A 17,336-nucleotide genomic window follows, 5' to 3' on the forward strand; every position below is an offset into this window, starting at 1 on the left:
AAAATTAGAATTTTAAGAGAAAAAAAGATGAATGGGGAAAAAAGCCAACTCTGATTATTTCTTAATATTTATACCCACCAGTACAATTGTACATAAAAAAAAAAATTGTGTAAAAATTTGTGCTGCTGCAATAAAACAATTTATTTTAAGCCATTTTACATATTTTTACTAATAATTGTGAAGGTTGTTGAATGTTAATCTTAAAAGCCTTTTCACTATTTAACAAAACAATCCAAATAAAACAATAAGTGAACCTAAGATATAAGATTAGTCAACGGTTTACATTTTTATTAACTCCAGTATAACCGGGACTCTGCAATCAACGTTTTCTTTTAACGTGGAAATCTCATTCAGGTGTCAAAAAGTATTTAATGTGATTTAGGTGTCACATTGTTATGATGTTATGTGAGTGGAAACCTGGAGAGCGCTTGAGTTAGCAGACAGACCCTGAAAATGCTTCCTTTTCTCTTTATTTTGCACCAAATTCAAGCAAATCTCCATCAACAACAACTCCATCTCATACATTCAAAAGTAAACCTTTTATTTATTTATTAGTTTGTATGTACATCATAACTGTAAAGCGTCCTTATAAATACCATAAATAACAATAAAGGAATGGATTTAAATAAATAAATAGTGTTAGGGTTGTTTTTGTTCTGCTGGGTGTCCAGCACCTGATTATTTATCACACAAGAGGTCAAATTTGAGCTCAAAATTTTGACTTTGTTAAAGTTTTTACCCTGTAGTCACCTTCTTTTCAAGTCATGTATTGGATGGTGGACAAATGCAGTTCAAATCGACATTAAATAATAATCTGCTGTTAAGGTTTATCAAGTAACAAAAAAATCTGGTATGTAAAAGCAGTAAAAATAAAACCCCAACTGTACTAGTAGCTACTTCTACGTATATTTATATGTACATTTAGATTTTAAGCAATGCCTGGCTGGCTTCACACCAGCAGACGGGCCCTTTGGTCCTCCAGAGGTAGGATAAGTCAGGCTTCGGTCTTTGTAGGTTTGTTAGTGAAAACCCCCAAAGTACACATTTACGTTTGAAAATATTCTTTCTACTGAGCTTTGTTATTTTTGGAGAAAAAAAAATCAAATACATGGTATATAATTACGTTTTGGGAATTTAACTAAGTATCTAAACTACTATTTAAAAAAAGACTAAATCTAAAGATCTGATCTTGGTAAATGTTACAGATTATTTAAATATAATAGAAATTGTGCAAAAGTGATTGCAACTCAAGTGAAATGCTCCACCTTCAGCGTGTAAACACTGCTTTTCTAAATCATTCACCAGCAGTTTGGCCTAATCTAAAGACTTTAAAGTAGCAGAATGTAACTTTTATAATTAAAAAAGGGTTTTTACATATTTGTTGAAACTCTCTCCACGTCATGACAGTTTGTTATGAGGCAGATAATCTATGAAAAGATCAATCTCCTCCACCTCTTTCTCGGGCTACTATGGCCGTCTGAAGAAATGCAACCAAAAACAACCAATCAGAGCCAGGAGGAGGGTCTTAGTGCTGTCAATCATGCTCATGTACTCTGCTAAATGTGCTAATGTAGGAGAAACATCTTACTGTTACAGGAAAACGATTTATCAGCATTCATTTGTGTCATTAATGATACATAGCATTAGCATTCATGCAGAGGGGTGATTCGCAGCGCTAAGACCCGCCTCCTGGCTCTGATTGGTTGTTTCTAGTTAGCTCTGGGAGAAGACAGAGGAGCCAGATTTTTTTTTTGTCTCATCCTGTCAGAACATAGTAACAGTTTCAACAAATATGTAAAAATATGTATTTTTAATCAAAGTTCCATACTGCAGCTTTATGAGTAAGCTCATCCCACGGTGCCGGTGATCCGGGGGCTAGCCTGTCTGGAAGACTGCACGTTCCAGGGGTCGTGGTTGGACGGAGCCTGCTGCGGCGTCTCCCTGGAGGCGTTCACCCCGTCGTCCCCAACCTCAGTCTCCACCTCCATCTCCAGGTCTCCGTCGTCCTCTCGCACGGCCCTGGAGTCCGAGCCGTCCTCGGTCTGCAAGATGAGGGCGTTGTGTGGGTCTGAGGGGTCCACCACTTGGTTCCTCTTCCCCCTGTTTAGCAGGAGGCGCTCCAGCGGCACCGTGTTCTTCTTTGGCAGGAAGAGGGCGGTCTGCGGCACATTCTGGCCCGCTACGTACACCTGCCGGGAGCCCTCCAGGTTGAACAGGATGCTGTTCCTGGTGGAGTAGTATATGTCACGGTTGTTCTCCAGAAGCTTGTGGTTGAACAAACATTCCTCTCTGAGACAAACAGACTGCAAAACGAAGAAGTTTTTGACATTAATCACCACTTTGGTTCATTTTGATAACAGTGTTAGAGGAAAAACTTCAGCTGCGTAACTTCTAACAGCCAGCTAAGCTAGGTTGGCGCATTTGTTCTTTGGTTACCTAGCAACAACTCACTGACTCTTGTTGCCGAGCAACACCCTTTTGAGTGACTTGCGTTGTTGCACTTTAAGGTTTAGTCACTATGCTTCCTAACTGCTTAAAATAAAAAAAAATAAAAAAAAACAGGAAAGGTCACGCCACCAGTTTGGTAGAATTTCAAATATTTAAAACAACAAAACTAATCAATAATTATTTATATCAGTCGGTATCAGCCATATCGTCCAGCCCGCTACTAAATATGGATTCAGTTCAAAGTGTTTCCTTTATCAGTCTATATTGCAAATAATCTTTGAATAGAGCTACATTTTTGTCACTAAAAGTGTTTTATATATATATATATATATATATATATATATATATATTCGTAAATGTATCAAACAGTAAATTTAAGATCTATGATGATGACTGTATTAGTTGAGGAAGTTGTACAAATTTCAGAGTTGAGGGTTTTTTTATTAGCATACACATGAATTTTGAAGTTATGAAAATTAGTCATTTAAATTATTTTCTACGAGCTACTTTCTTAAGTTTATTAAGTTGTCAAACTAAAATAAATGTAATAAATTAACTGTGATAGACTTTTTCAATAATCAAAGCAGTTATTTAAGTTGAATCAACTATTTTTTCAGTGAAATTTGTTTAAATTCAACTTGTTTTGTTTAGTAATGTTAAACATTTAAAAGATTTTAAAATGTCTGCAATTGAAACAATTTTCAATTTTATTTGACTTATACATGTGAGGCTGAACAGCTAAAACACAATTAAATTAAATTTCCAATATTTTAAAATTGAACCTAATGAAACTAATTAAGTTCTAGTTCATGTTAAATAGAAACAAAAACGCATGATAGAGGCTTAAACCGGTTGTAAAATAAAAATACATTATTTAAATTTACTGTTTTGTTGAACTTGAAGGAATTTGATAAGGAGTTGTAATTGATTTGTGAGTTTTCAAGTGACCCCAGTACCTTAGAAACTTAAAATTATTTGTCCAAAATCTGATAAAAACTGAAATGAAGCAGTTTTATATGAGCTATTTCCCCCCCTGTAATAAACGTTTCGTTACAGCACAACGACTTTGAAAGAAAAAAGTAGGAAAAAAATAGTCAATCAATGAAAAGTTCTAGATGTTTTCTCAGATATTTCTGGAAATCCACAAATTAATTCAAATTAGTTCAACTTCATTTGTTTAATAACAGTTATAAAAAACGTACAAGTAAAGGAGTGTTTAAGTTACATTAAAGCACTTAAATGATTTTCCGAAACGCAGAAATGTAAAACAATAATTGGCTTGAAACTTGGCAAAAACAGTATCTTCGAATTGCAATAATCTTTAAACAATGTTTTGTTGGTTTTTGCGCAATTTACAGTTAAAATGATGATAGTCCTTAGTGAGAAATGTCCTGCTGAAACTACGTTTGTGTACCAGAGTAGAAGACGGCGTTACAAGTTGTGCGTAAAGTTGTGCCAAACGCGCACAACACAACGGTTTAAACAACTTTCGAATGACATTAATTGCGACAAATTATATTGTGAAGGAACAATTAAATTAAAAATATATTTAAAAAACGAATCAATTAAGATAAAACGCGACGATAAGAAGTGCGTCATGGTAGATAAATTCCGCAAAAACAAACATTTAAAAGCGAAATTTACTGAAAAATGTATTTTTCGGAGGTTTAGTAGTGATTTAAATGACTGGATGCTTACCGAGGTGTAGGAGTTGCCCTCTGAATCCATACACAGGTAGCGGTTGCTTTTGACTCCGAAGATGGCCAGGCGCTCCCGTGTTTCAGCTTTCAGTAGAATTACACCTGCAGGTGAAAAAAAACATCGACTTTAATTGTCAAATACCGATATATTTTCAGCCTTAAAGGCTCAGATTCATGTGAAGCAGAGCTTACTGTATGACGTCCTGGACGTGGCTCTGCGCACCGCGCCGTCCGGCCTGATCTCCAGGTAGAAGGTGTTGAGGTCCGTGGAGGTCTGCAGGTGAACGTATCTCCTCGGGTTTCCCCAGTTGGATCCAGCCAGCGGGGACGGGTTCGGGGAGGCTTCCCCGATGAGGAGACCCTGCAGGACGGCGAGGAGGAGCGCCCTCATCCCTGGTCGCTTGCTGACGTTCATCCTGCTGGTTTCCACTGGGAGCTCTGTTGCGCCCAAGTTTGGGGACTGCACCTTTTTAAACCCCTCCGAGCGCCACTCCTGCTAGGAAAAAAAAACAAAACAGTCGCCCCCAAAGATGTGCGGGCTGCTGCAAACGGAAGGGCCACTTCCACCTCGGTGTGTTTATCCCAGAGCTGTTGGTCAAACACGACTCGTATTTTTGGTTACACGTCTTTCCTCCTCCACTTTAAACTGTTTATTAATAATCCTCCGGTTCAGGTTGTCATTTAGAGTCACTTTATAAGATAGTGCAATTATAACAAATACTCAATATTGACCTTAAACAGTTTCAAATAAAATTACAGGGTTTTTTTGTGTGTGTGATTTTAGATTAAAATGAATCCTTCAAATTACATTCTTGGCAACTTTTGCTCAAATATTATAAACGCACTAGACTGTCGGTCCTATTTCTTACTTCTCGCACCTGCACGTCTCCACATTTCCACTGTTTCACCAGCAGATGGAGACATTCCCTTACTCAGGATTAATCCTACAAAAGAGGCTAAAACGCTGGATCTTATTGAAAGAATGCAGAAACAGGAAACAGTAGACTGGCTATAATTATGTTTTCTTAGAAAAAAAAATGCCTGCTCTCGAGGAATTGAGCTTCTGTTTTTCTGTAGAAATTTAAATCTTTTCCACTTTTAATTTGGTTACTTCTACCAACCTAAATAAAATTGTGCAAAATATAAATAAAAATGAAATTGAAAATAAGACTTGGCAAATAAGTTTGATTTCACTGTGGATGTTTTATTTCTTGGTGATATTTTGTACTCTTCTGAGAAGTGAAGTGATTGAGTTCTTTGGATTCATGCCGCTTTTATGTATAATTTGTACATTTTTCACCATTATGCTGGGGAGTTTTTGTGTCCTTAGGCTGGAAAACCTCATCTTTACTTTTGCAAACTTTCATTGAACCATAAAACTTTTCTCCAGAAAGTATTTGGCTTGTGTATTTGGCTCTGTGGATAGCAGTGTGTCCTTTGGTGTTTCCTGAACAGTTTTAAACATTCAAACTAATTTTCTTTCTTCTGAGGGAGATTATCGGGGATGAATTGTTTAAACTTACACAATCGAGAGTTAAATTATCCCAAACAAAAATAAAAGACTGTTCATTACTGTTTAGAATTGCATTTTTAAAGCCCCAAAATCCCCATTATGTTGAAAATTTGCAGATAAAGCATAAATGTTTTATCAGTTCAGAAGTTTCTTGATGGAACAGCAAAGCAGGTTGCTCAGGACTTTGACTTTTTTGTGACCCTCGTTTTGTAACGATTGTTTTTGAATGCTGTATGTAAACTTCTGAGCCGCACTGTTTTTCCTAGTTCTAGAAAGAATGGGAGAATGAAAATCACTTGCGTTTCCAGATTCTGTCTCATTTCCTGGAAAATAAATAACTCAAACAGCTTGTATTGTCTTTTTATGCTGGTTATATTTTTTGAGAGAAACGTGTGCAGCGGCTGCTTACTAAGCAACTCTTAGATTTTCCCAACAAAGCACCGCCTCTAAGACAAACCAGAAGATGTCAGCATTAACTAGTCTGCTGCAGGGCGAGGTAGCATAATTATTTAATGCTGTGTGCCAGATATAAACTCCAGAGTAAGTTCATCTTCTTGTCTAATTTTAGACTAAAACTATAAATAACGCAGAGCTTTGCCATGAGCGTCATGGATGTAGTTTGTTGACGAACTCAAATGTCCTAAACAAAGTCAAATTTAGTGGTTTTAATTGTTTTTTTTCTACAAGCTTTATCAAATACCTTTAAGTTTTGAATGTGGACACAACACATCATCAGCCACACATAAAAAAACCCAAACTTTTATTATCTCTTGTCTCAGGAATACAGTAGATTGCTGTGCACAGCACATACGTACAAAAATAAAAGGAACAAAAATAATTAGCAATGTCTGCCCACAGAAACAAATCACTACAGTTTGTTTCTTCTTGTTTTACAGTGATCAGCAAACCAAAACTAAGGCAGGAGGTGAGGTATATGAGAACAGAGGAATCGAGAACAGATGAAGCATGCGCCTCAAAACTCAGGCTGCTGCTGTACATTCAAACATAAAACGACATTTTCCCTACCGTCACTTAAATTAAACTAAAAATAAGATGTGGAAAGAAAAATAAATAGCAAGAAATTCTTTTTTTTTTTCCTTTTAATAAGATTTGGGTCAAAGCTGAACGCTGAGTCTTAAGTATCAAACACGTTTATTTGCTGTTGTTTACCGATCAAGATGTCCGCCTTAAAGTGCTACTCGAGACATCAGACTTCTTGATGTGCAAGTTTAACTTTTACTTTCTTAGCCTAAATCAAATTCCCAGGAGTCTCCAAAGGAACTAGCATGCAGCCTCATCTACAAATTCGTATCTTTGTTTCTTTTAGGAAAGCTTCTTCGTCCTTCTTCGCTGAAGCGGTTTTACGTGCGAGGAGACGTGAATCCAAACGGCGTGTCAGCCTGAGGTCAGGACAGACGGGGGGTTTGCAGCAGCAGAGGTGAGCTCAGCACCTGCATCATCACAGACTGCATCAACTTTGCAAAGGTCCTCGCTAAAGAAACACCACCGCTTTCAGGAAAGAGCAGGAAACATGGTAAAACGATGTGTTTTTAGCAGTTACCAGATGAAATCCGTTGGAAAAAAAAAAACTTCATCCAGTTCTTTGTGAAATTACTCAAGAACCTTCAAATTTGTCGTTTGTTTCAGCATTTAACTGGGATTTTATGTGACAGACCAACACAAAGTAGCACAAAATTGTGAAGTAGAAGGAAGCAGGTGGATGATTCTTTTACAAATCATCTCATCCTTCACTCCGCAAATAAAATCCATTGCAACCAATAACCTTCTGAAAGCATCTTATCAGTAAATACTTGGTGAAACAGCATCAAGAGACCAAGGAACAACGCAGACAGGTCAGGGATGAAGTAGTGGAAATGTTTAAAGGGGATCTGTTATGTAAAATTCATATTTTTTAAATATTTTTGTACTTCCATTTGGGTCTCAACTGATTTTGAAAACAGCTCAAGCGCTTAAAAAAAAAACATAGCTGTCTATTGGAAATTTTTTGGTGTCTGGAAAACGAGCCATTTCTAAAACCTCCCAATTGTTGAGTCACATTCATACAGATGGAAATTAGCTTATTAATGTTTTTTGCACCTTGTCTCTGTTTTAAATAAACCAAACTAACCATCCGATGGGCACTGTTTGTTACCTAGCAACCGCAGCAAAGTCCAGCCCGTTACCTAGCAACCCAAGTTGAGCTCCAGCTTGTTTGATCAGCTGATTTTACTGCTGCATGCACTATACAATGGCTGCTGAAAAACAGAAGTATTTTGTTGTTGACTTACCATCCAGAAACCACTTGCTGCATTCCTGTCAGTTGCGCAGGAGGCTCTGCTAATGCTTTTCAAAAATGTGCGGTTGTATAATTGTGCATCTGTTAGCAGCCATTTTCACGTGCGAGTTTAAATATTGAGTTTAAAGTGACAAAAGAAGCTTAAAATAGGCAGATTAAAATCTCAATAAGAACTATTTAAATGTAATGAACATGTTAAACTGACCCTAATCTGTCTAAGGAAGCATAATGAGTCACCTAAAACAATATTTCAAGGTGTGAACATAACATAGGGCTCTGTTCAATACGTCACCGGAAATGGTAAGGCGTATAGCACAACTACAAACCTACAAAACACAGCTCTTCGTCAGAACTCACAACCAAATTCAACAACAAACATGAATCTTTTTCCTTCCACTTCACAGTTATTCCCATTTGCATTGATATCTCACATACAGCTTGTAGTTTTAGCCGACACATGAAGGGATATGAGCACTTTTAAAATGATGATCTAAATTCCTGTTGTGGACAACAGGCCACCCTGACCACAGGCTGCTCAGTGACTCTGACCTTGAACTAAAAAAGGCTGAAATGAGAGGAGGAAGCTGACAGGTTAAAACTGGAATCTGAAAGGTTCCTCCCTGCAGCGGGTGAAGGTTGGGGGCAGCAAACAGGCAGAGGTGGACAGCGCAGCCTGTCAAGAGTTCAGGTATGTGGGGAAGCGCCCCTGTCATCCTGGCAGACCCGCATTCCTGCAGGGGGGGGCCAGTTTGACAAACAAAGACAGCATGCACACGTCTTTCCTGGGTTTAAATATTCCTGCTTCCTGTCGCACAGGAATGAAGCAGTTAACAGCTGCAGGAACTACAAGTAGATCCACTCCGGTGGAGTCTGGGGAATTCAGAGACCGAGGCGAGAAAAACATCTTTGGAATACTGAACGAGAATATCCAATTCGTGAGTCTGCAAAACGGCCTCCACCTTCTGCTTTGTGAACAAACTGGTGCTATTTATACCTAAAGCCCCTCCTCCTCTGTGGAGAAATAGTTAAGCCTTAATGTAGGTGCTGAGCGCCAAAATTGCATTTAGGTCTGAAAAAGACAGAAAGGCTGCAAAGAAATCCCCAAAAGCACAAAACCAAAGACAAACCGAGTGTTTTAAGTAGCATCATTGCTGGTTTCTTGTGCAGCCTTTTGTATTTTTTGTGCTACAAAAACGTCTTCTTTTAAACTTGCAGCTATTTACATTGTTTTCCATTTCCTTTAGCATCTAAAAGCTTCGCATTTCCAAAAAAAAAAAAAAACAGCAGCACACTCTACTGCTATTTGCTATTTGCTTCGTCCGCTCAGTCGATAATTGTGCAGAAGCAAGCCAGGTCCGACCCGAACCGTTCCCCCATGCTGTGGCACATACGGATTTCCACCCTGTTTTCTTAGCTACACAGTAAAACACCTGGCCTTGCGCCAGCCTCCATGGCCGACCGTTCTCCGGTCTCAACCACAGATTGTTTATTACTTAATCGATCTAATTACAGAAAAGAAAATAAACCAGAGATAGCCGACCCCCTCCTCCCTCGTTCCCCCTTTTCTGAGGCCCTCTCTCCGGAGCGTCAGCCCTATTTCTGACTCGCCCGGGTGTCTCTTACACAGAGGTTTAAAGGGGGCCAGCAAGTGGGAACACCAAGGCACCTTTAAATCGTGCAGGAACGAAGTAGTGCATTTAAATTTCTCTCTCCCCTCCACTGCAGGACAACAGTAACCAAGCAGTGAACCGTCAAGCATTTAAAGGTTTGAGTAAAAAGATAAACTCAGCGGATATTTGAGCAGAAGTCCATGCAGTCCTTCATCTAGTGAAGTGGTTCGTTGAGGTAATAAAAAGTATTCATTTCACTCTTTAAAAGCACAGCATTTAAGCTCATCCTCCATCTCAGAAAAGTAAGTGGCGTGTAGTTGAGTTTCAGCAAGCACCAAGGTAAAGTGGGACAGGGACGGGCTTCGACTCGCCCTGTCCAGAAAAACAATAAGCAGCACAGTTTGGCATACATTTACAAACACGGCTATCCAAATATACACATAAATATGTATAACAGAATAAATATTTGTGTTTTCCTTCGCAGTTCATGGGCGCGTCTGTCGTGACTTTCCATTTCTACATATTTGTTACCTGGAGGAACATCCACATGTGCAAATTTCTCTGAAAATGTCAGCTTCTTTCATAGTCGCGGGAGGAAATGTGTGACAGTCATGGCGGTGGTCGCCTTGTTGCCTCGCTTTACCCGGCCGTGCTTGCTCAGGCCGATGTAGAAGCCCTTGTAAACAAAAGACTCGTAGGCGTTGTAGTTGTTCGGCAGCAGCGTCTCCTTGAACTTGCACTCGTCCTTGAAGAGGCTCTGGATAAGAAACATTTACGTCAGTAAACATCACGAACCAGATGTTGCGTCTTTTCTTACTGAAAAGACGCAGCGTTTTTTCCAAATCGGCTGCATTAAATCCAGATTTGGTAGTAGCTCTTTGCGTTTACTGGAGTAACGTTTTGGAAAAGATGTGCTTTTAGGAGTATTTTTACTACCTTGAGACTGAAAAAAAAGTCTTACCAAGTATTTTTTCTAGTCTTAAATGCTTAAAAAAAGACAAAACTAACTTGTAAGTAACTGTTCAGCAACATATAGGAGCCTGTTTTAGTAAATAAATCCTCAATATTGATGGGAAAATGTCTTGTTATAAGTGAAATAATCTGCTTGTAGAACCAGTACCTTTTAATCAATATTAAATAATTGTTGACTTAAAACAAATTCATATATTTTGCTGAAAAGTTACTTGCAAGTTACTTTTGTCTTATTTCAAGTGTACCAAGACACTAGACCAAAAATAGTTGGTAAACATTTTGTTTTTGCAGTGTACTAGAGTAATTTTATCATCATGTATTGCTTCTCTTACTTCACTGAATGAAGAACAAAATTATTTTGACCAAAATACGTTTTTGTTTTTTCTTCTCCAAAGGAATTGCTTTGGAAAATATTTTCATTTTGGTCTTAAAGCTGCCAAAATTTCCAGACAACTTTATATTTCGGTCCGTTTGATGATGTACTTTTAAATTATTAAATGTTTTGATGAGTGACTGAGTAACTTCTTGGCAGCTACTTTTTACTTTTACTTGATTAAAAATATGTTGAAGTAGCTCTGCTCTTACTTGAGTACAATTTTTTTGGTAATTTTTCTGTTGAATGGTAGAAAAATCATAAGAAATCAGCAAAATCCTGATCCTCAAACAACAAGATGTGAGTTTAAACACTGAGAATGTGTCAGATATTAACTTATTTAAAACAGAAGCTAAAAACCTTGTAAGGATGACGCTGATTACAGAGTTACTTTATTTGTACCAACATGGACTGAAAGGCCAATCAGAGAGGAAAAAGACAAAATTAGTTTGGAAAAGCACTGATGTTGGATTTGATTTGTCTCAGAAGTGGAAACGAAGTTGGTGTTTGTTTTGTTGCTAAATACTGTCAGCAATAAGATCCAGTAATTCTTTCCATCTGAAGTGTTCAAACACAAAGTAACATGTCCACATTGATATTTTACAGCATTATGTGGGGTCACTTGGTTTAATGAGGTGTAATCTATTAAAAGTGATAATAAATAGCAGCTTTTACAATGTTCTATATATAGTTCGGCCATTTTGGTGCTGAACTGCAGATTGCTCTGCGACTTTCCCATTCAGCGCTCTGACTCCGGTTCTTTATTAGACTGGAAACGGAGAAAAGTTTAACTCCTGAGTCACAAGTAGTGAGGAAAATACTGAGGTGTAACTGAGCATTTACTGTTATTAATCATTAGCAGTGGAGATAAATGTGTATTTTTATGATGTTTCTGAGAGGAAAGTATCAAATTTGCAAACAATGCCTTGCAGAAATTATTATTATTGTCAAACTCGTGGTTCAGGGGCCAAATTTGGGCCACCATAAGCTTTATGTGACCCTCTGGATACTAGGGAGATTCATAAATAGTTCCTAAATATTGTTTTGTCAATCAAATCAAAGCAGTTTTTAATCTGCATTATTCCAAATTACATCAGTATAAAAAAGTTTGGTATTATTTAACTGAAAGAAGTTGTCATCGAATGCAAAGACACCAATTTATTCATATTTTAGCAGTTTAATTTGGAGTATTATCAATATATTTTGCCGCATCTCGCCCTTTGACCCCAAATAAAAATGAGTTTGATCTTAAACTTATTCACATTTTCCATGTTGCGGTCACTAAATCAATTCATTTCATTAGGATTTCATGCCACAAACAAACACAAAGTACAACATAATTTTTTTTTACGAATGATAATCTGAAAAGTATGGCGTGCAGTTGTATTCACCCCCTTTTACTGCGATACCCCTAAAAGAAATCAAAGGTTACTTTTGCTCTTTGAAAGGGTGAAATAAGTAAACAGACTCCATCTGCGTGGAAATTAATCTCAGAATGAATCCAGTGAACAATCAGCATCATGAAGAATAAGAAACCCAGCAGATAGCATCAAAAATCAGAAAGTATTACAGCTACATTTCAGCCAACGCATTGTGGAAAACTAACTTACAAATAACTTTTCAGCAAAATAAAGGAGCTTGTTTTGAGTAAATAATTGCAAAGACATTTTCCCATGTTTTAAGTGAAATAATCTCAGTGAAATTAGAACTTTTTCATCAATATTAATTAATTATTTATTTAAAACAAACTCCTTTATCTTGCTTGGTTAGTTTTCAAGTGTTTGCACTAGAAACTAGACCAAACAAATGGTAAGATTTTGTGTTTTTGCAGTTAGGCGAACTAAGGGGGCTCAACGCCGTGAACAAACCATCCCCTCAGTGAAGCACGGCGATGGCAGCATTATAGTGTGTGATGCTAAACACTGGAGGTCTAGAGAGGAGGGAAACAGCCCTAAACATTAAACCAGCTACAATCCAATGGTTTACGATCAAAGCATAGTCAGGTGTTAGAATGGCCCAGTCAAAGGCTGACTTTAATCCAAGTAAGAATCTTTGATCAGACTTGAAAATTAATGTTTTGTCTGACATTTTACACATCTAGAAAGATGGTAGAGACATGCACCAAAAAGACCTGCAGCTAATGCAAGTGTACACCACACTTTTCAGATTAGTATTTGTAAAAAGGTTGAAACCCAGAAGAATGGTTTCTTTTACTTCACATTTATGTTGATCTATCTGATAAAATTGCTCTAATATCTGCTTTTCTACGGTTCTAAGGCCATATATGACAGGTAGTGGCTTTTAAACTGTCGACCTTTTTAAGAGAAACTGCAGAAATATTTTCCAAAACCTTCAATTATCTCAGTTTTATATTGAGCTTTAACAAGCAACCAATGCAGAAATGTCAGGATCTTCCTCAAAATTTAATTTTAACATATTTTTGTTATTGTTTTACTAGTCTTTATGCATAAAGATTAATTTTTAATTTTTTCAAAATAAAATCATAAATTATCATAAAAGAAAGTTTTATGCCAATACGTTTCTTACAATTTCAATGACAATAAAACAACAATGTATCCATCTTGTTTTTTATTGTGGCCTTACATTTGACCTTGACTAACTTTATTAGTCATAAATATATTAATTAACTGTGATTTAAGTTCCAAATAATAGTAAATATGTAGATTTCATGAGTAATGTTTGATATCGTCATCAAACTTTGACATAAAGTCGAAACTGATGCGTTTTAAAGAATGTTATGGATAAGACAAGCGCCCCAATTTTTTCAAATTATTTTAAAAAAATATTGAAAATAACATCTACGAAACAAAAATATTACAAATTATTGGAAATAAATGACAAATGATGAGTTTTGCAAGAGTTTGACTAAATTTGATTAACTTTTTAGAGATGAGAGATTTTTTTTTAAACCTAAAGTCAAAACTAAACAAGTGTAACGTTACATTTCTGTTTAAAGAAACCAGAGAGCAGATCAATTTTTACTTTTAAGGAAGCAATAAAATATATTCTATAAAGATACGGAGGTATATTGATTCAGAGTGCTGCATCATTACAAAGATAAAATATACTTTTCTTTATTATTATTTCTATAAATACATATTGTGTGCTTTGTGTTTAAAACTGCAATTATATGGATTATTGATTGATGCTAGTTGGTTATGAATTCACTTTTGAGAGAAAGGATATACTATATTTATTTTTTAAATACTCATTTTGTTTACATCAACATTCAACTTGTTCATATTTAACTGTAAATGAATGAAATAAACTTTTTCATATTAATTTAAGGCTTAAAATCCACATCATTTAAGGTATTTTTGTTATTTATTAAGAACTTTTAGTTCCTGAATAAACATTTGCAACTATTTTGTAAACATTTAATATGGGTTAAATTACATTTCAACAAATATTCTCTTAATTAGTGTTGCACATTTTAATTTAACCTCCTTCTTATGGCAGATTGATCCATTAAAAAGTAAGAAAAAAAATCTAAAAACATAGTTGAAAGCATTTTTTTCTGTTTGAAACTTATTCTGTTTACTTTAATAAGCATAATCAGCATATAAAATAAAAATGTTACAACTCCCCACACGTCTCTACTTAAAAAAAACATTTTTAAATAAATCAATTTCTTGTACAATCATTGTTTTTTTCTGTGTAGGTTCTTCTGATGGACAGTAAAAAATAAATAAAATGCATTTCTAAATGAAAAACATCATTGTGCTAAATATTGAATGAAATAGTTATAAATGTGATTAATAATATAGACACAAAGACGTTTTTGGGGAACATTTGAGGATTCTGACACTATTGAATGGTAAAACTGCACTCCAGAAATCAAAATAACAGAAGGATTAAGCTTTATAAATACCCCAGACTGTGACATTTGCAGCAGAGATTGCACATCTCATTGATTCCCTCTCCTCTCCCGTCATCACGATGTATTAATGACAGAATAAAGCAGCGGATGCAGCAGCAGCAGCAGCAGCAGCAGCTCTGTGTGAACTCCGCTCACACTCAGCAGGATGTGGGACTGAGTTGCGCACTGTTACGTACCGTTCCGTACAACCTTCCTCTGCTGTTCATTGCGACAAACAGCTGACTCCTCACCCCGAACAGGCTGATCACCCCTCGGTCCACCGTGGAGATCTCTATCAGACCTGAATGAGACACAATGTTAGAAGGAGGCAGGGTCAGTGCGACGCTGCGCTTCGGGACAAGTTGAAGTGGCCTATGCAGCAGTGATGGGTGTAACCTTGCAGGTGCACTGCGACTCGGATGATGCTCGGTATTGAGTGCCGTAATCAGCTTTTTGCATGTTAGACATTGTGGGTGGTTTACAGCGTGCTGAGAGCAACATGAGTGTCCTGCAGCGGGGTAAAAATAAGTCAGCGTCATGCATTCGTGTCATGTTTTCGAGCTGCACGGTGCTGTTGTTTTTGCTTTCGGAAACTTTAAACCAAAATATCATGCAAGGAAAAACCCGGCTCTAACTTTCACACAGCTACACTCGCTTTCGGATGCATTTTGCAGGATGCAACTCACTGTATGGGTTTTCACTGTGCACACCGCTTATCCTGCCATCCGGGAGCACCTGCAGGTGAAACCCAATGCCCACGTTGCAGTACAGCCGCCGCACTCTTTTGATGCCCTGCAAGTAGTCGCTCTGCCAGTTCAGCTGCGATCTGCCCCCGTTTACACCCAGATAGGAGCGGGAGAAAAGCGTCTCCCACTTCCTTTCTAACAAAGTAGCGTTAGTCCTGTTCGGGGTCGGGAAAGAGGAAGCGATTGCCCACAGAGAAGTCCACAGAACAATAACTGCTGGCAGCGTCCAGTGCGTCTCGGCCCCGCTGCGCATGCTGTAGTGACACCTTTGCGCAATGGCCATCCAGTTTACCTTTGGGGCACCTGGTTAAAGTTACCTGCCCTAAAAAAGCAACTCTTCTTATCTTCTGTCCTTTGGCATGTTGGCGATGAAGGTTCAGAGTTTGTGGGTCAGAGTAGATCAGGGCCCCATGGCCCGAGATCTGAGCGAGTGGAGAACAGAACGCGTCGGAGCTTGGATTGGTGCCGGTGGCGATGACCATCTTTCGCCGCTCCGCGTCTTTGTACAGGCAACGCTGGCCGTGGAGGGGGGGCACCACTCACTGCAAGATCAGCTCACCTTGCCCCCTACTCTCTCACATCCTCAAATGACATCACTGTGACTTCACCGCTGCATGCAGCTCCCCCATTACGAGTAGGAGGTGGGAGGAGGAGAGAGCTCCTGGACCTCAGCAGCACCAGCAAGTCTGATTGGAATGATGGGGGGGCTGCACCTTCACACCAGCCTCAGGCAAGTCAGAAGGACTTACAACCAGAGCGTCCTCCGGTGCTTTTCAAAATAAAACCTCATGCTAGTCAATGACTGTGCAAATATAATGTTTGCCACATATTTCTACAGTTTCATGGTTAAAATCAGCAAATTGATATCCAGCAAAATTAAGAAGGTAAAAACAAACAGCAGTTTTCAAATTATTTTATTTAATAAAACAAAATAATTATATTAAATAATGCAATATAATTATTTTGTAACTTTTACAAAAATAGTTATATGTTTTTTTTTCATATTTATTAAAACTGTCATCATGTCACAGTATAATATGAGAGATAATCTGGAAAAAATCTAGCTATTCCACCGCCTCCCTGAGATACTACTGTCTGCAAAAATGTCAAAAACAACCAATAAGAGCCAGGAGCAGGGTCTTAGCGTTGACAATCATCCTCATGTACTCTGTGGAAATGTGCTAATGGTGGAAGGTGGCTATGCTAACTAGCCTTAGCGTTAGTGACAGGCTATCTTGTGGTGAACCAGCTGAGAGCAAGTGGGCGGTGTGAGCATGAGGGTGATTGACAGCGCTAAGACCCTCCTCCTGGCTCTTATTGGTTGTTTCTGACAGAGTAGTGTATTTTTTTGCAGTTAATAGTGGGAGCATTGGGAGAAGACAGAGGAGTTAGAGTTTTTTCACAGATTATCTGTCTTATATTGTTACATGATGATCATTTTAAACAAAAGTGTAAAAAAAAAAGAAAAAAAAAAGATATTTTACCAGCTTAAATGATCTTGTTTTAACACAATAATTCCTCAACATGGATGAAAAATCCAAGTTATTATTTAAATAATGTATAAGTGGAAGAAAACTTTTTGACTTATGGTAAAAATGTCTTGTTCAATAGCAGATTATTTAACGTATAACTTGCATTTTTCATTAATATTTAGGAATTATTGACTTAAAACAGGCTCCTACATCTTGCTGAAGAGTTACTTGTATATTAGTTTTGTCTTATTTCCAGTTCACTTAGATATTTACAAACTAGACCAAAAATACTTTGGAAAATGTGTTTTTGCAGTGCATGGTCAACT

The 17,336-nt window shown here is 37.5% G+C and overlaps 2 protein-coding genes across 2 annotated transcripts; both read right to left on the reverse strand.

Annotated features, from left to right (window-relative positions):
- Positions 1-1,780: 1,780 nt before the first annotated feature.
- On the reverse strand, positions 1,781-5,186 carry fgf23 (fibroblast growth factor 23). Its single transcript, XM_007540474.2, has 3 exons — positions 4,341-5,186; positions 4,147-4,250; positions 1,781-2,303 (listed from the first exon to the last, which is right to left on the reverse strand). The coding sequence occupies exons 1-3, from the start codon at positions 4,561-4,563 to the stop codon at positions 1,848-1,850; spliced, it is 783 nt and encodes a 260-aa protein (XP_007540536.1). The 5' UTR covers positions 4,564-5,186; the 3' UTR covers positions 1,781-1,847.
- A 3,935-nt stretch (positions 5,187-9,121) lies between these two features.
- Positions 9,122-16,442, reverse strand: fgf6b (fibroblast growth factor 6b). Its single transcript, XM_007540475.2, has 3 exons — positions 15,479-16,442; positions 14,990-15,093; positions 9,122-10,324 (listed from the first exon to the last, which is right to left on the reverse strand). Exons 1-3 carry the CDS (start codon positions 15,819-15,821, stop codon positions 10,148-10,150), a joined length of 624 nt encoding a protein of 207 aa, XP_007540537.1. The 5' UTR covers positions 15,822-16,442; the 3' UTR covers positions 9,122-10,147.
- Positions 16,443-17,336: the final 894 nt, after the last annotated feature.

Source organism: Poecilia formosa, unplaced genomic scaffold (assembly GCF_000485575.1).
Source record: "Poecilia formosa unplaced genomic scaffold, Poecilia_formosa-5.1.2 Scaffold542, whole genome shotgun sequence".
NCBI lineage: Eukaryota > Metazoa > Chordata > Actinopteri > Cyprinodontiformes > Poeciliidae > Poecilia > Poecilia formosa.